Genomic DNA, 19895 nt, shown 5'->3' with positions numbered 1-19895 from the left:
TAAGCTCGTGGAAGGGGGTCAAATTAGGCAAATAATGATTGAGGAGCTTCCACAGTTATGCAGTTATGTTATCAGACAAAAATTTAAGAACTGAAGTAGGTTTTAAAAAAAACAAATTCTTGACCCACATGGTGGTTAGAATGTGGAATTTGACATGCTTAATGGACTGATTTGAATGTGGAACTTTTCCAATAAACCTTTGTTTCAACTCAAGTTTCTTTTTTTGCCTTTGTCAAGTGAATTAAGTAATAATTGCTTATATAGGAGGATTATTAAAATCATATGTGCAAAGAGCCCAAATTATGTGGCTTATTGGGTGGAACAGATTTGACGGACTGGCCTCACTCTGCAGTCTACAGTTTGGTTCAAAGTGAAGAAACAAAGAAGACTGGATTGGTGGGGAAAGATCACATCGTCAGTTCATGGAAAAGCCAATGGCTTGCATTTATCACAATGACAATGTAAACTTGCCTATTGGTAATCACTTGTAAGTGCTTAATAATACATTCTTTAAGGGTAATAAGGTTGTATTGGAAGGAAAATTGCTCCCAAGTGCAAAGAGGATATTCCAAAGTAATCTAGTTGTACAGGTTAGTGTGAAGTAGGGACTTTAGAGTTGCAACAACTACTGCTTCAATTAGTTTAGCATGGAGGTATTTTGGCATTGAACAAAAAAATTGACACTGGCATATAAGGTATTACGATGGCTTGGCCAAAGAGTTGGGTTTAAGGAGCATCGTAGAATAGTGAAGGGAGATTGAATGGGTTAGGAAAGGAATTTGAGGGTTGGGGTTTTGGCAACTTAAGTCACACCTGTCAGTGTTGGGCAGAATTTTGTCATAGTTTCTTACAACGTAGAAGGAAGCCATTTCAGCACATTGAGTCCATGCAGACCGCACAGGGCAATCCCATTCCTCACTAATTTTTTCCCTGTGATCTATTCCCCACACGTTCTTATCAACTCCGCCACACCCCTCCCCCAATTCTACCATATGCTACACACTAGGGGCAATTTACAGCAGCCAATTAACCTACTAATTCGCATGTCTTTAATATGGGGGTGAGAAGTGGAGCGCCCCGGGTGAACTTGCACAATCACAAGGATAACATGCGAATTCCACGCACACAGCACCAGAGGTCAGAATTGAACCCAGGTCGCTGGACCTGTGTGACTACAACTCTATTAGCTGCACCACTGTGCTGCCTATTAAAGAGGATGTGGGCCGTGAAGTTTTGAATAACTTTGAGTTTACCGAGGGTAGACGAAGGAAATTGGTCAGGAGGATGTTGGAATATTAGAACCAAGAAGTAGCAAAGGTCGGGATGAGAGTTTCGGCAGCCGATGAAGTCAGATAGGGGTTGAGTTGGGCAATGTTACTGAGGTGAAAAGAACAGTTTTAATAGATTTGAAATCCAAGCTCTATTGTGGGCCAAATGAATCTTGGGTTGCAAACAAAGTGATACAGTTCTAAGGACAAGGGGCATTAATGTAGTAAGACTGAATAAGTGAAGCCCAAGTCTTGATCCTGTGAACATATTTTTTAATGACGGATACTTTTTAAATGCATTTTTATTCAAATGACGATTTTTGTTTTAAAATAATTTGTCTGGCTTGATTACTTAATATTATTCTCCAGGGATGTGGTAAAAGTCAAGTTTATCGTCATATGTACAAGTACATGTATGCACAGGTGCAATGAAAAAATTGCAGCACCATCACAGGCACTTAGCATCCTATAAGCAGCATTCACAAAAAAAATAAATTAAGCATAAATTATGTACAATTTTTACAAGAAAGAACACAATTAGAACAAAAAAAAGTCCATTTTAGTGCGAAGTGATCAAAGTGTTGCTAAACTGTAGTGATTAGGGTTGTGCCGGTTGGTTCAAGAACCGAATGGTTGTGCTGTTCATAAATGTTGAGGTGGGAAGATTGATAAATTTGGCTGTCAGGGAGAGAGGTTTTGTATGAAGTTTCCTGCCACTGCAGGGTATGCCATTACCTCCTAAGGACGCTACACACTCAACTGGCTGTTGCAATGCAAAACAGGCTACAAGAACTTTGAAGGACTGAATTGATCCACCTCTGTGCTTGACATTTCCTCTGTCATGTAATTGTAAAACAAAGTGAGTAGGCTGTGTTGTATGGCACATATTGAAGGCCAAATGACTAACTTGTTTTTTTCTTTGTTCCTTTTGTATTCCTCGTGGTCTGATGTAATTCCAATGGAGTCAGACAGAGACCAAGGGTCGGTAAGTAGTGGCACTTTGTTGCTATCAGTTTATGAAGCAAACATTAGAGGTCAAACAGCACAATTATTCCCATAAATGGAGGGAGGGAGTTGGTGGCTCTGCTTGTGGTTATGTTGAGGCTGTACTGATGTTATGAATGTAGTGTTAATTCCAGAGGTAAAGGTTTCGTTTGGTGGATTGTGTGAAAGTATCTATGTGCTACAAATGTGGGGATAAAGCAGCAAAATAACTTACAAATGTCCTATTCTGAGAGGGCAGGTGCAGTCTGGAATTGGCAAATGGCCCAAAAGATAACAGGAGTTGAATTAAATACTAACTAATGCTTTTGTTGGCTCATACGATGGTAGCTGGGTATTTGTTTTACAGTTTGCCGCAAATATCACCCCTTGATAGCATGTTGGTCCACGTCATAATTATGCATGTTTTGCTTTCTCTTGAGGTATGGAATTTTTGAAACTCCCTAAAATCGCTTAAGATATGAAGTTTTCAAGATTGCAGAACAGGAGACTGGCAAAAGGAACAACAGAAATGGCTTAAAAAGCTGTACTTTTCCAACTGAGTGTGTTTTTATATTTCTTGTTTGAATCACTATTCTTCAAGGCCAATAGAGCAGCTACTCCAAGTGTTCAATGTGGAATCTTGGGGAACTACATAATCTTTAATTCCATGTGCCCATGAGGATACATTTTTAGTTACATTTGTTAACAATCTGAGATGTTTGATCTGGGATGAATCCAGAAACAAGACAATGCACTTAAAATCAGACCTTTTCAAACATTGGGCTACAGCAGTAGCAAGAAAATAAAACTTGGCATAAATACAAGGGAACTGCTTGACCTTGTTTTTCATGATCAAATTGCTGAGACTTCGGCACTTGTGATTCGGGGACAATTGTTTGAAAAACCCTTGATTTCCGAAGTCTATGTTGCACAATTTAGCCCTGTGCGCAGTTATCCTATTTATCTATGATATATCGACATCACAAAGGAAAAAAATATTGTGTGTTCATCTTGTCCATCTGTGGATTCTTGCAATACACAAACTGCCTGCCAGAAAAGTAAATCGTTGGATGTGAAGCACTTTACGATCTTGCACTCCATTGGCAGTATTTTTCTTGACTAGCTTCTTGCTTGCAGTGAGAATTCCATTGTCGTTATACATGCAGAATTCTGCACAACAAGAGCGATTCTGGGAAGACTGTTCCGCTGTGGCATTTTAGTGTAAATGCAATGACCCTCGCTTTGCGTAAACTTGGTTGGCCCCCTTGAACTGCTAATACAGACACAATAACTTGAAGGGCCTCCTATGTTAATGAGTGATAGTTTGCCAAAACACTTGGAAGAATTCCCATTCCTCCTTTCCAACCATGCTATCTTATGCACCCATCCTAACAGGGATCCTCTTCAAAGTCTAAAGCAAAAGATGTTTTGTTTTAACAGTGCAACATTCCTGTTCAGTTTTGCATTGTGCAGGCCATCTATATTTACTAGTAGAATCAACTACCCCCCCACTTGCCACCACTAACAGATTTTGAATTGTTGGTAGGTATTGTTTTATTCATTCAAGGGATGTGGGCTTCACAGGCTGAGCCAGCATTTAATTGCCCATCCTAATCATCCTTGAGAAAGTGGTGGTGAGCTGCCACCTTGAACTGCTGTAGTCCTTAAGGTGTGGGTATATCCATACTGTTAAGGAGGGAGGGAGTTCCAGGATTTTGACCCAGTGATGGTGAAGGAACGGCAATATATTTCCAAGTCAGAATGGTGTGTGGTTTGGAGGGCACCTTCGGTGGTGTTCCAATGCTTTTGCTGCCCTTGTCCTTCTACCTGGTAGAAGTCGTGGGTTTGGAAGGTGCTGTCTAAGGAGTCTTGGTGAGTTGTTGCAGTGCATCCTGTAGATGGTACAAACTGGTGCTACTGTGCGTTGGTGGTGGAGTGAGTGAATGGTTGTGGATGGGGTGTCTATCAAGCAGGCTGCTATGTTGTATGGTGTTGAAGCTGCACTCATCCAGGCAAGTGAAGAGTATTGCATCACACTCCTGACTTGAGTCTTGTAGATGGTGGACAGGCTTTGGGGAGTTGGGAGGTGAGTTACTTTCCGCAGGATTCCTTGCCTTTGACCTGCTCTTGTAGCCACATTGTGTCTATGACTGCTGCAGTTCAGTTTCTGACTAATGATACCCCACCCCGCCCAGGATATTGATACTGGGGGATTCAGTGATGGTAATGCTATTGAATGTTAGGGGGTGATAACTGGGTTTTCTCTTGTTGGATATTGTTATTGCCTGGCACAAATGTTAGTTGCCACCTTCTGGCCAAGGCCTGAATGTCATCCAGGTCTTGCTGCAATTGGATGTGGACTGCTTCATTATTTGCTGTTCTCTGACATGTAGCAGTCTGAAACTGGACCTGGTCTGCCCCTTGTGCACCTTTCATGAGGTGCTCCAGGTCACACTTAGCTGCAGCTGGGCCACAGGCAGCTGCAATTAAGGCCTTTCCATGGACCACTCTGATGACCTTCTGATAGTCAAACGTCTTTTCCACCGGAGACACTTGGGGAAAATAATATTATTCAAATTCATTGGAAGCCTTATTCTTGTACTTCCTATTGACAAAGATGGGCTAAGTGGTTACCTTCTTGTCTATGCCATTTCCTTAGAGCAAATTCTTCAATCCCAAACCTCCACTTATTTCTCCGGATCCTGTTCTCTTCTACATCCATCTAAGTCCCTCTGATTATCCCATCAGCCACCTACCCTAGAGACAATATACTGAACCCACAGACCAGTGGGTCTTCGGGACATGATAGGAAACCTGGGCAGTCAGAGAGAGAATGTGCAAACTCCATACAGACAGCACCGGAGGTCAGGACTGAACCTGTGTCCATCTTGTGTAGATTAATTAAAAGCATTTAAATAAAAGACCACTTACCTTTTTAGTGAAGGTCAGCGACCCCATTTATTAGTGTGGGACTGTGATAAAGGCAGCAGCTGTGGCAGGTCTAAAGCTGAGGGCCGTATCTGAAGTGAATACAGCCGGTTGGCTCAGTGGCTTCTAGAGTCTCCGCTGGATTTTGTGCTGAGCCCAGGGATACAGCAGGAGGTCAGACAAGCTGCCATCTGGCTCCAGTGTGTTCCCTACTTCCAAGCTGCAGAGCACCGGCGCAGGTCTGGAATGCACTGGCCCACATCGCAGCCGGTCAGTGCTTCTCTGTGGAACCACCAGCTGGTTGTTGGCGCAATCCAGCATGCTTCTTGTGGCCTGTTGCCCAAGCTCACTCACTGCTTGCATGCAGCCTCCCCTCCTTGGACTCTGTCTTTACCTCTCGCTGTCTTGGTGAAGCAGCCAGCATAATCAAAGACCTCACCCACCTGGGTCATTCTCTCTTCTCTCCTCTTCCATCGGGTAGAAGATACAGGAGCCTGAGGGCACGTACCACCAGACTTAAGGACAGCTTCTACTCCACTGTGATAAGACTATTGAACTTATACGATGAGATGGACTCTGACCTCACGATCTACCTTGTTGTGACCTTGCACCTTATTGCACTGCACTTTCTCTGTAGCTGTGACACTTTACTCTGTACTGTTATTGTTTTTACCTGTACTACATCAATGCACTCTGTACTACATCAATGCACTCTGTACTAACTCAATGTAACTGCACTGTGTAATGAATTGACCTGTACGATCAGTATGCAAGACAAGTTTTTCACTGTACTTCAGTACAAGTGACACTAATAAACCAATACCAGTCTAGACTTTCCCACAAGAAACAACATCCTCTCCATATCCACTCCATTAAAATCCTTCAGGATCTTGTGTTTCAAACAACCCCTCCCTTTTAAATTTCAGCTTATACAAGTCTAGCCTGCCCAACCTTTTCTCATGAGACAACCTGGCTGTACCAGGTATCAGACTAGATATATGTCCAGTAAACTTTGAACTGCTTCCAACGTCCTTCCTTAAGGAGATCAATACTGTACACAGTACTCCAGATATGAACTCACCAATGCCATATGTAACCAAAGCAGAGTCTTCTTTCTTCTGTTTGACTGTGCACTCATGGAACTGTGAGGTGTGCAGAGCAGTGAGTAGCAGATAGTTGGTGCTTCCCTGCAATGCCGTCAGCTGCAGATAATATCAATTCAGCCCCTTCAACTTTGAGTTTGTAATTGAAGTCGAGTCCATGCTAAGAGGTTGAATGTCTTTTTCCACTTGCTAATGCCCTTGGTATATGGAATACAAATTCCACTGGCCATCTGATCCATCCCAAACCACCATGCAGCAGTTATTCTCAAAATCCCAAAGGGCTAACAGAAGAATTTGATGAGCTTGCAACTGTGCAATGCTGTCAAGTGTTCCTGGTAACCTGGCTAATACCGCCACTAAGTACAAAATGCAAGTGTCTCATTCTATCAGAACTGGAGAGCTTCCAGCCAGCTGCGTACATGTTAGGTATTGAGAAAGAAAACAAATGACGTGACATGATTTGAACCCCAGAAATCACAATGTTGAAAATTGCACCTGGTTGAGTAACACTGATTTGGGAATTATTAAACTCAGTCGCTACCTCTTCCCATACACTGAATTCCTTTGACTTTGCAAATAGCATTAGGCCTATGAGCTGAAGGTAATGTGAGCTCTTTTAGATGTAATCAAAAGACCGAAGATCCATCATGTTTGACCTGACAATTGCTACAGCAGCCAAAACAGTGTCTCTGTTTGCCCACAGGGAATGTGGTGACAGAGATGTAGTGTATCTGTCACACATGCTTGCCTTCTTTATTAATAATTAGCTGCCTCAATGTACACAATGATCATGGGACTAGAAAAGGGGAAAATGAACTTAAAGCTAGTGCGGTGAGGGCATTTAGCTTAATGTTCCCAAGCCCTAATGTGGCATGAAGAATTTAACCCACTTCTGTCTATGCAGATGTAACCCATAGCCATGCAGTTCAGAGCTCCGTCTGTCAGTCACTCAGACATTGAATCAGTCCTTTCAGATTTGTACTGCAATTATCAAGAACAGTTTAATGCAATGATAAATTAACAACTACAATCGCCTTTCCTACAGCTTGTTTGGAGTGATTTAGAATCTTTCAGCGCAGTATGAAGCCATTCAGTCCATTGTGTATGTACTGGTCCTGAAAGTGCCCTCAGTTTAACCATATTCCCTGTACATTGCTCATAGCACTTGAGTACTTTCAACTATACGGTCATTCCGTTGTGAGTTATTGACACTGTTCCCACAGGATTTTTGGGCTCGGTATTGCTGATCATAAAAACACAAGTATTTATTTCTTTTTTTCCTCCTTTTGCCAATCCTTGTTTTGAGAGACGAAACATGTTGCAAAATAGTGAATCCAAAAGCAAGAATCTACAGATACTGGAAATCTGAAAGAAAAACAGAAAATGCTGAAAATAGTTGGCAGGTCAGGTAGCCTCTGTAGAGAGAGAAAAACAGTTAACTTTTCAGAATGATGACCTTACATAAGAAACGATGAAACATTAAATGCCACATTAAGTAATTGTCTTCCTTTTTTATAATTATCTGGCTACTTGCGGAATGTCTCAAAGTGCATTATAGTCAATGAAGTACATTTGAAGCCTGGTTACAATTTGTATTGTAGGAAACAGCAGGGAGTATGTGCTCAGCAGGAACCTACAAAAAAAAACAGAGCAGTAATGATCAGATAATCTGTTATGGGGCTACTGAATAAAGGTTAATTTTTTTTCTCTGGTGTTCTGGCTAACATACTCAATAGTGTCATGTGATCTTTAACATCCACCCGATAGCAGCAACATTTTAGTTTAATATCCCATCTCAAGGGTGACACCTCGGTACTCCAATTTTGTACTTGGATTGCTGAGGTTGGCCTTGAGGCTGTAACCTTTCGACTCCGAGGGTAAGAGTGCTACCAAGTGAGCTGAACCTGGCCTCGTTGCAATGCGAGTCTGAGTCTTAAAACCAGGAAAACATTTGCTCGATATCTGCTTGGAGTAAAGCTCCCAAAGCATAGCCACATTAATGCCGCTGTTGCATGAATAGTTTAATATAACATTTGAATGTTTAGACACTTTCCCATTATCTACTGTATGTCTCTGTCTAATTATACAGTACTTTATGTCCTATAGACTTGTGGCTGGTTATCACAGATGTTCTTAATTGCCTCAGTATTAAACTCATTCTATGATTACTTGAACTTCCTAAAATCTGGCTTAATTTCTCAAATTAAGGTCTTTGGGAATTTTTTAAAATTAGAAGCTCAAGTGATTTACAGCCATGTCCCCTTTCCCTTGTTAGTATGTAGGGTACAGTGGAAACTTGGCTAACTGGTTGTTACTTGTCTGTGAACATGAGCATTGACCTGCTATCTACCTTCAATCCATCAGAGAGCAGTGCTTGCGTGTGACTTCTGCTAAATGTGCAGATGCTGTTGAACAGGAAATCAAGAAGAGGATCTATTGAAGTGTCCTCTCCTACCACCACTCTTTTGCCTCAGCTGTCTTTAACCAGGGCTGACTGCAATGTGGCTTCACAGTCCTGGATAAGAGTGTTAAAAGTGGCCCTTTGAACCTGACTCACCAGGCAATTAGATCATGGGATTTCCACCTCAACTACACTTTCTCCACACTATTCTCATTATTACTCTTTAGCACAGAGTGTGGGGTTCACGTTGGAGGGTGGGGAGGTTTATATGACTGAGATTTTTCTCTCGGACTCACGTCAAGATTTCCCATATTTTGAAGTAAAATCCATCCAGTGCGGTAATTGGTCTGAAATTGCACACTTTGAGATCTTCATCTCTGCCTGTCAAATCCCAATTTCGGGGGGCACAGTGGTGCAGCTAATGGAGATGCTGTCTCACTGCTCCAGTGACCCAGGTTCAATCCTTGCCCCATCCCAAAAATGTGTGGGTTGATATGTTCATTGGCCACATTCCCATCAACTCCCCCTTAGTGTGTAAGGTGAGTGGTAGAACCTGGAATGTGGGGAGAATAAAATGTGTTAGCATTGGCTTGCTGTAAAAGTCAATATTCAGTGGTCAGCACAGACTTGGCAGGCCGAAGGGCCTGTTCCCCTGCTGTATCTCCCTACGACTCCATGAAATGTGTGAATTTTGCAGCCAGCCTTAACAGATGAACAAAATTCTCCTGATTGGGGTTTATCTGATGGTGACCATTTTCAACCTACTTACCTGTATTATTAGGGTGAAGTGCAGAGGACTCGGCAACACAGCAGGTGAAGTGATGCAATAATAGGCACTTTCAACTGCCTTGGCGGTGCTGGAATTCTCTTGATGTTAAAGGTCTTGCATCACTCGCTGACGGACAGCCACAGAGCTTAACATAACCAAGCAGCCCTAATGTTGAATAGCTTTGATTTCGAGATTTTTGCATTAGTTTCAGCTTTAAGTGGACTCAATAAATTTCCCATTATTGTCATGGCTAAAGCCACATAATTGATGTTGTCAAGATGATGATTGTCAGTAGTGCTTCAGTAATGAGCTCTGATGGAATTTGTATGTATAGGAAAATGTGTGTCCACCCTTTAATAGTCCAAATGCAGTTTGAAGTACATTAGGCTTTCTGACACCTCAGACAACAGTTTTTCAGGATTCCTGTTGTGCATTAAAACCCTGTTCAGCTCTACAAGCAATTGCATCTTCCTTTTACTGAGGCATTGCCAGCTTTCCATTAAGCCCTGTACTTGTGCTGAAGGCATCAGCTGAGATGGGCGTGGCTTCTGTTGCCTCTGTCAAGTAGGGGGGCTTGTTATACCAATCTGCGTGGCAAATGTCAGTATGTTCTTCAGCTTGGCCATGAGGGCTGGGGCTGATGGTGGTGGTGGTGGGTGGTACCACAACCAAGCCACAACACGGTCCTGATGTTCACATTAGCACCTGGGATCACTTGATAATTTGTCTCTTCTCCGGGGCTCAGATATAAGGCGGTCTGCTGTGCTAATCTAATGAGATCTTAGAAGCAGTCGTGGGCCATTCAGTAACTCGTGTTGCTCTGCCATTCAAGATCATGTCAGATTTCTTACCTTGCGGAGGATTTCCTGAACTAACCCTATGTCTCTTTATCCAAAAATTTATCAATCTTTGTCTTGAATGTACTCGGTTAATGAACCTTCACAAGCCTAATGGGCAGAGAATTCAAAAGACTGATCAGCCTCTGTGTGGGGGAGGTGGGGGTGGATGGGGGGAGGGGGAAGGGTAACAAATTCCTCTTATACTTTTTATGAATGATGGCCCTTCATTTTGAGACTGTGACTCCTGTTCCAGATAACTAGCCAGCAGAAACGTCAGCTCTGCAACTATACTGTCGAACCCTGTATGAATTTTTGTATGAGATGGTTTAACACTAGGTCTGTGCCCTCATTCTTCTAACTCTGGAGAGCATTGTTAAGCCATCTCACTGCACAGTGAAGATCGAAATTGGGAATCTTATTCCTCTGCAGCAGCTCTGCATGGAGCAGCTGTTTCAATTTGGGCGCGGTCCCCGTCAGCATTTCTGGTGCAGGTCATAATTGTTTTCATATTGTCGGCAGCAAGTGTGTGAGATGTCGGGAATCTCCAGCTATCCGGCCTTACCAAGTTGAATGCCTTACATGGCCTACAATAAATCATTGTTCCTCAACAGATGTTGCCTCTGGTTCTCAGTTGGGTGTGTAGTGCCCTGTTTATGTGCTGCCCATAGCAATGCCAAAAGTGATGTGCAATTGACAGCTGCACTTAGATGTTTTGGCAGACACTTTATCATCTGTGTCATCCTGTGGTTGGAAGCCATCAGTTGACTGCCTCTTGTTGCAAGTGAACATTCAGACCTTGTCACCTTTTTCTGTTTGAAGACCATGATTTTTCTGGTTTGTGGCATTCAGTGAATATTCAAAAGCCAGCATTTCATGTTTGGACTAATTGTACATGTGCTTCTTACAACTTTAATATACTTCTCTGGTCTTAGAAATCCAAATCCAAGGGAGCTGCATCTGGTATTAATTTGCATTCTCTCTTCTCCCTGCTCCACACATTTCTCAAACCAGATATCGTTTACCGATGTTTTGGTGTTGCCTGTCTGATTTGAGAAGTGAGCATTGGGGAGTGTGGAAGGAAAGGAACAAATTAAACACCTACCATAAAATCTCCTTGGGTGTGCTTAACCCTTCAGCCTAACAAGTCCTCACTAACTGTCCACCACTCATTGACTACATTCTCATCAATTTCGCCCCAGATTCTACCAATTACCTACACCAGGGGCACTTTACCGTGGCCAATTAACCTCCCAACCTGCACGTCTTTGGGATGTGGGAGGAAACTGGAGCACCCAGAGGAAACCCACCTGGTTGCAGGGAGAATGTGCAAACTTCTCTCAGACAGCAGCCGAGGTCAGGATTGAACCTGGGTCTTCGGCGCCGTGAGGCAGTGGCTCTACCAGCTGCGCCACTGTGTTGCCCTATCAAGTTTTTTTTAAAAAAACAGTACCTGTTTTCTTTGGGTTTTCAGGTCAGCTTATTCTCTGGGGGTGTTGGTGAAGGGGAGCAAGAGAGGGGGATAACAAAAGCCTGCATAGTGAGAAGAATGAAAGGGATTTTTAAGAAACTTTAACCCAAATGGTTAAACAACAGTCTGATTAATCAAAGGTTCAGTTGTAATTTTAGGCTGAGCTATTTTTTTTTGCCATGAATCACTTGGGCAGAAACCTTGCTGTCCGAACTCAGCCAACTTCTATATCCTTCTAGTATCAGGACCAGCCATTTCTGCCATTCATTGTTTTGGCTCAAGTTTTCTTATTCTATTCAGGTACTCTGGCCTGCTGGGCATGTCCCACGCCTTAGCTATTAACAACACATTACAAAGATGCATAGTGTGCTTGTAACTGCACCCATTAACCCAACTGGACATTCCCTTTCAGAGATATCCCTTTTATTTTGTCATCCCTGTCTCCCTTCTCTGCTACTGAAAACTATCTTGTTCTTTTTCTCTCTCCCAGTTCTGATGAAGAGTCCCCCATTTGAAATGTTAACACAGATGCTGCCTGACCGGTTTCCAGCATTTTCAGTTTTTATTTCTGTGTCCTTCCTCTGCATTGTCAAAGTTAACAAGTTCCTGACTTTTGCATACACTCTCCATCCTTCAGAAGTGGTGGGAATGAAGTTATAATTGAGCAGATGCTGGTGGAAGAGATTTACTGCACAGGAGATCATTTGGCCCATTAGATCTGTGATAGCCTTTTCTCTGAATCCCACTGAATGTGACACCTACCCTGTTTGTCTCGGTACTTTTCCCAACTTCCGAGAGGGAGGGTGGGGAGGAGCACAGGGACCAAATTTAAGGCAATAGTAAAATCTTTATACCATGAACTATACTGAATGTTCAGAATAAATGCTGCTTTTTAAATTTTGGAAACCTGAAGAAAAAGCCTGGAAGCCTGGTTAAAGACAAAAGTTGCTGGAAAATCTTGAGAGGTTGGGTAGCAACTGTGAAAGAGAGGAATTAATGGGTTGATGAAAGATAAATGATCATTGACCTAAAACATTAACCATTTCTCTCTCCATAGATGCTGCCTGACTTGCTGAGTATATCCAGCATTTTCAGTTTTTCTGATGGGTCTGAGTCAGTTTGTAGTGAGTCAGATGTGGTGTTGGTTTCAGGAATCCCACTAAAAGATATTTTGGATCTTTCTGTGCTCTCTGTCAGTGAAATGAAACATCAGTCGTCCCTGCATCTAGTTATGCTACACATGCATGTGTACATGAACAGGAAACCTTTTCTCTAATCATCATCTTCTCTCCCACCTTTTCACACCTTCCTCCCACTAATCTGCTGTCCCCACCTCTTCCTTCCCACTCCAATTTATGTTATGGCACTCTAGGGGTTGTAGTTTGAATGAGGTGCAGTGAGGTATAATGGGATCCAATAAACATATCACCATTTTGATGTATTATGCTGTTCCTGCTGTTTAATGGCTGGGTAAGTCACACTAGTAAGGAAGCCATTAACAATCCTCAGTTCGAAGCTGATGGAGTGTGAGCAGTGAAATGGAAAAAGGGACAGAGAAGCTTACTTTAAATTCAGGACACCAGTGTTTATTTATGCAGAGGGTGTGGCAGAGGCCAAATCCCAGCCAAGACTCTGTAATGTGGGGACATAGAGTTTCTGTTGAATTCTAGCAGCACGACTTTGTTTATTTTTTGATGGGGCTGTTTCTGGCTCCTTACTGAAATCGACAGCTTGGCTGACAACTGGATTGTATGCATTGGCAATGGGAGGACCTGAAGGCTCTTACAGATTCATAGAGCAATGCAGCACAGATACAGGCCCTTCGGCCCAACGAGTCCATCCTGACCACAGTGCCCACCCAGCTAGTCCCAATTTCCTGCATTCAGCCCATATCCCTCTAAGCCCCACTGCTCTATGTACCTATCCAAGTGCTTCCTAAATGATACCATTGTACCTGCCTCAATCACTTCCTCTGACAGCTCATTCCACATACTTACCACTCTCTGCATGGAAAAAGTTGCCCCTTAGGTCCCTTCTAAATCTTTCCCCTCTCACCCTAAATCTATGTCCCCTAGTTTTGGACTCCCCTACCCTGGGGAAAAGTCTGTTACTGTCCACCTTATCTATTGTCTCTCATAATTTTCAACACTTCTATAAGGTCGCCCCTCATTCTCCTATGTTCCAAGGAATAAAGACCTAGCCTGACCAACCTCTCCCTCTAGTCCTGGCAACATCCTTGTAAATCTTTTCTGCACTCTTTCCAGTTTAACCAGGTCTTTCCTATAACAGGGTGACTAAAACTATACACAGTATCCCAAGTGCGGCCTCACCAACGACACATACAGTACAACTGCAATATAATCTCCTAACTCCTATGCTCAGTGCCCTGACTGATGAAGGCCAGTGTGCTAAACACCTTTTTCACCACCCTGTCTACCTGGGACGCCGCTTTCAGCAACCTATGCACTTGTACACCTAGGTCTCTCTGTTCCATCACACTCCCTAGTGCCCTACCATTCATAGTATAAGTCCTCTCCTGCTTTGACTTTCCAAAATGCATCACCTCACACTTGCTATAGTGGAATCCATTTGCCACTCCTCAGCCCACTTCCCTAACTGATCAAGATCCCTCTGTAATGTACGATAACCTTCTTCACTATCAACACCTAATTTTGTGTCATCCACAAATTTACTGATCAAGCCTTGTGCATTCGCATCCAAATCATTTATATAAGTAATGAATAAAAAGAGTCCCAACACCAACCCCTGCGGCACACCACCAGTCACCGTCCTCCATTCCGAGAAACAAACTTCAACCACCACCCTCTACCTCCGAACACCAGGCCAATTTTGAATCCACCTAACTAGCTCTCCCTGGATTCCATGGGACCTAACCTTCCAGACCAGCCTACCATGCGGGACCTTGTCAAGGTCTTGCTAAAGTCCAAATAGACAACACCACTGCCCTACCCTCATCCACCTTTTTGGTTACCCCTTCAAAAAAAAACTCTTTCCACACTCAAACTCTTTCCACACTCAAAGCCATGCTGACTCCTCCTAAGCAGACTCTTGTCTATCCAAATGCTGGTAGATCCTGTCCTCAGATTTGCCTCCATTAACTTCCCCAGGACTGATGTCAGGCTGACTGGTCTGTAGTTCCCTGGTTTGTCCTTGCTACCCTTCTTAAACAACGGAACAACATTAGCCACCTTCCAGTCTTCGAGAACTTCACCAGTGGCCAACGATGAAGCAAATATCTCCGCAAAGGCCTCCAGAATTTCTTCTCTAGCATCCCACTAAGCCGCCCTTGGGTTAGTCTCCACCAATCAGGAGGATGGAGTGGGGGCAAGAGGCAGATGGATGAATTGATATGATGAATTGTCAGCCATTGTGAGAGGTGGGTCAGTTAAGGTGGCTCGCCGATCTGCTGTAGACTTGCATTTTGAGGAATGTATAGAACTTCCTTTGACCAAAACAGAAGTTATCCTGTTGACTGACAATGCAATTGGGTCATGCAAAATGAGAAATGGAGAGCTGCACTAATACAGTCACAATACCACTACCTTTGATTTGTCTGGTGGTTTTTAATATGTCAAAACATTCAAATGACATCTCACGGGAGTGCTATTAAATAAGAAACAGAACCAAAATAAGGACATTAGGGGAGATGTACAAAAGCATGATTAAAGTGGGAAGTTTTTAAATTCATTGTAAAGGGGGAAGGGGGAAAAGGGATTGTAGAGAGTTGGGGTGGAAGTTTTGCAGATTGGGGTTTTGGCAGCTGAAGATGTGTGTACAGCATAGTCTGGTAATCTGTACAAATAGCCTTCACAAAAAAGTTGCTGTGTTGAGAAGTGTATGATTTGTGCTTAAAGATTAAAGTATGGCATTCATTAAAAGTGCCAATGATGAAGTAACTAAAGGGAACTTGCACGAAGAATCAGGGTTTCTGATTTGCTGAGCACTAAAAAAAAGCACCATATTGGAGTCAAAAAATTTCAATAAAAGTGTGCACTTTAGAATTGACTCCAATAAAACATAAAATGCTGTAAAAACCCAGTAATTTGGGCAGTATCTGTGGAAAGAGAAATAAAGTTAACATTTCAGGTCAGAGACCCTTTGGTGGATGGGTCTTCTAGTTCAACCTGAAATGCTAACTGCATCTCTTTCCACAGATGCTGCCTGACTTGCTGGGTGTTTCCAGCATTTTCTGTTTTTTTTATTTCAGATTTCCAGCATCTGCAGTTTTTTGTTTCCTGATTTTTTTTTTAAATAGTTGACTCATTTTTTTCCCTTTTCGTTTCTTTCCTCACTTCCTGTGAGGAAGAACATTTACAATGGAAATGTATTCATTGTCACGTGCACCAAATGTGTACTTGCCATTATAGTTGGACTTTGCATTACACTTACGAAATTCAGTGGAACTATATTTCAGAGGCCATGCACAATATGTAATCTATTAAATGTGTGTATTCAGCATAAGTGATCAAGAATGTGTTTCTTGTTTTTTGGTCTTTCACCACTGACCATATTTCTGTGTGACTTTGTACATTCAATTTCAATGTTGTGACCATGTAACCAAGCATGCTTCGATAAATAAGCTACTATAGCCTTACTTTTATAAAAATATAAGGAAAAGAGTTTTGCAGGACCTTGACCTATTCAGATATTAATGCACAGGAGGAGGCCACTCAGCTGAATCCTGTCTTAGCCCTTTAACAGGGTCAGTACTAAGTAATCAATGGGACATAAATTTGGCTGGAGCTTATACCGGGCAACCAGTCTGAAACCGGCTAGTTGTCATTGGGCAATTGTGTTAAAATCTGACATGAATCTGTTGCTAGATGTGCACAAAATGTGCATGTGTATATAATGCAGAACAAGGCACAAAGGCAACAAAGATTAAAGTTCACTTGAGAAAGCACTGAATGCGGTGATGAATTTAGCTTTGTAACCTTTGATGTTTCATTTATTTTCTCATTAAGTACAGCAAATTTTAAGTACACTGAAGCAACAAATAGACACTCTTAATTTGGAGAGTTAAATGCTTAATGTACATATGAGATGATGGTTAAGATTTCTCTATTGTCTCCTTAAAAATCATTTTTTTTTAATGAAGGGTAGTGTGGGAGAGCAGGAAAGCAATGTGTTGGAAAGTGGCCCATGTTGACCAAGTTAATTCAAGGCTTTTTTCTCTATTTGACAGCTTGCCAATGTGGAAGGTTAGACTGAAGGTCTCAGGAGATCAAGTTGGATTAAAGTCTTGCACAATTCACCTGAAGCTGATAGCAAAGAGCATTTAATTTATTGTGTATTAAGATTTTGTTCTGTGACTGTGGTCTAGTTTCATAGCCTCGGGGAAGATATTGGCAGTAAGGAGTTGTCTTGAAACCTCACAGGAGGACAGTGATTTTGAAACTCTGATGTTGAAGTTTCAAAAATCAATGGGACACCACCTGGCAGACTGCCCTAGCAGTGGTTTGGAGCTGGTTGGGGTTAGGGGCAGGGACATTCAGTGATAAAGTGGGAGCAATATCAATATGACACAGGGCCTTCAGGTTCAAGGTTGTGCATGCAAATAAAATATTCTCTCCCACCACACCATTAAATATTAAACCCCTTTCTGAGTCACTTCACTCAACCTCTGCAGAAAGGCATTGGAATGGCTCTTTAAAGCTCCTTTTGTTTGCAAGGTTTTCACTCCAGTGAGTCTGGCATTGATTCTGCTTGGTTGCTTAAGTCCTGTGTAAATGTCTACTAACTCAATTCTAGATTTGCAGAGTTCAGTGCTTAATGCCTCCCTCGGCAGCTAGACTGGAGTGAATCCAGGATGATTTTGGCTGGAATTGGGACCTGTGGTTCTTCAGAAGTCCCTGTGCTGGCTGCTTTTGTCCACGTTGCTGGGAAATAACCCTTTATTGTGGCGTCATGAACAAATGTCTGGCTCAATGGCTGTGCATGCTATTGCAAGGGAACAAGAATCTTGTAAATGTCAGCTGCTGTGTTTTAAAAATAATATTAAGAGTAGCCAGATTGACCACCACTCACTCACTGCCACACATATAAAGGCAAGACTGATTCTAGAATGCATTGTCAGTGTAGGAGACATGGCAGCAACCTGCATCCTTCAATGATACATGAGCAGATGGGGAGATGGTGTTATTGGTATGTTGTTCTGTTAAGAACACCATGTCTTTTTCCCCTTTTAAGAACACTTGAGTTGTGACCACATGCAAAAGATTGCAGCTCAATAAAGCAGCTGGACTCCATTTTCTACACTTACTGTAAATACTCAAGTCTACGTAGAGGATAAAGATGCACTTGTATTTCTAGGAGGAGAGGTGGGAGCAGGAGAATTTTTTTTTAAATGCCTAGCCGCTCTATAATGTAACGAGGTAACCACTCTTTATGTAACCTGCCATCAGTTCTGTGCTGGAGGGGAACGATGCTGCATCAACATATGTCGATCATGCTTGGCTGTGATTCACAGGGATGTCAGTGGGCAAGCAGCCTTGTGAAGAAATATGCTCATGGCAGCCACAGGCAAATTATCTGGTTATACATAATGCTTCTAGTGTATTGTTATCACTCTGCCTACTAATGAACACAGCTGTAGCCCTACATCTCAAAAGACTATTTGGTTAAGCAAAGGATAGTTAACCAAGCCTACCTAATGTCTTGTTTATACCCAGTTGGAAACCATGCTTCTAAATGAAATGATGTTGCCTCTCCCATATCTTTCTTTATTATTATTTGTTTCTTTTTGATGGGGATCTGGAGGGTTATTTTTGGCCTTTATCTATATACACGAAGTGAATTTATCCATCACATTTAATTGACCAAATGTTCTTATAGCTTTGAAACCTATTGGGCACCAACTCGGCATTCAAAACTTGAGCAATTTGCATCTTTAAGTAGTCTTTTGGGTTTGGGGGTCAAATCCAAACCTCAAATACCAGTTTAAATGGGGATTTAGTTGCCAGTGTTTATTTGCTGCTTGGTTGGTGCTTTATGTTAGTCTAGTGATCTTAAGTAATGAGCTACCAATAGCAGACTGTGTCTCTACCCCTCCCTCGATATTCTACATCCTTGCTATCAATAAATTGTGTCCAAAGTACAAATGCTGTAATGTTGAATACTTATTTGTACCTCAGTACACGTGACAATAATATACTAATTACCAATGATCTAATCTGAAGCACTTCCTGTGAAATCCCTTCCTCCTGGGGCTTTGCAGCCATGTGGTGCAAGGTGGTCTCTGGCTTATGCTGAGTCGACAGGGAACCAAGGCACGCATGTGACCTTGGAAAGCAAACTTTGTCAGAAGGGCCTTTGACCTGAAATATTAACTGTTTCTCTCTCCACAGATACTGCCTGACCTGCAAAGTGTTTCCAGCAATTTTCCATCTTTATATATATGGCCTTGATGCAAACTTGTAAGCTTAGCTCGGGCAATAAAGCTAACGGGTTTGAGGCACATGGCAGCACTCGAGCCTTGGTGCCTCTGCTCTGAGGCAGTGCTATGTTGCTGTTCATTTGCCTCTGGTAGACAATAAAATTGCAGCAGCACCATTCTTAAATGAGCAGAATGTTTTCCACTTTCTTGGCCACCACCATTAATTCTACCAAATTGGTAAATTGGTTTATTGTTGTCACAAGTACTGAGGTACCGTGAAAAACTTGTTCATGCCGTTCATACAGATCAATTCACTACAGCAGTGCATTGAGGTAGTACAAGGGAAAACAATGACGGAATGCAGAATAAAGTGTTACAGTTACAGAGAAAGTGCAGGCAGACAATATGGTGCGAGGCCATAACAAGTAGACCGTGAGGTCAAAAATCCATCTTATTGCACTAGGGGACTGTTCAATAGTCTTATAACAGCAGGATAGAAGCTGTCCTTGAGCCTGGTGGTACGTGCTTTCAGGCTTTGTACCCTCTGCCCGATGGGAGACGGGAAAAGAGAGAATGTCTGGGGTGCATGGGATCCTTGATTATGTTGACTGCTTTATTGAGACAGTGAGAAGTGTAGACAGAGTCCGTGGAGGGGAGGCTGGTTTCCATGATGTCAGAGTGATTAGCCAGTTCAGTTCATGGGTGCATGTGCAAAAATATTGGTAAGAACAAAGATTAG

The 19895-nt window shown here is 42.4% G+C and overlaps 1 protein-coding gene across 3 annotated transcripts in view; it reads left to right on the top strand.

Moving 5' to 3' along the window:
- LOC127582363 (transducin-like enhancer protein 4) overlaps nt 1-19895 on the top strand; it is a 182993-nt gene that overhangs the window by 93140 nt on the left and 69958 nt on the right. The window contains exon 8 of one of the 3 annotated variants that reach the window (XM_052037534.1): nt 2237-2253. The exons of the other annotated variants lie outside the window; for them this stretch is intronic. Coding sequence (XP_051893494.1) covers nt 2237-2253 — 17 coding nt within the window. The remainder of the gene's footprint in view (nt 1-2236; nt 2254-19895) is intronic. 3 annotated transcript variants of the gene reach the window in all.

The sequence above is a fragment of the Pristis pectinata genome, chromosome 24 (genome assembly GCF_009764475.1).
Source record: "Pristis pectinata isolate sPriPec2 chromosome 24, sPriPec2.1.pri, whole genome shotgun sequence".
Lineage (NCBI taxonomy): Eukaryota > Metazoa > Chordata > Chondrichthyes > Rhinopristiformes > Pristidae > Pristis > Pristis pectinata.
This window is presented reverse-complemented; position numbering and strand designations above follow the sequence as displayed.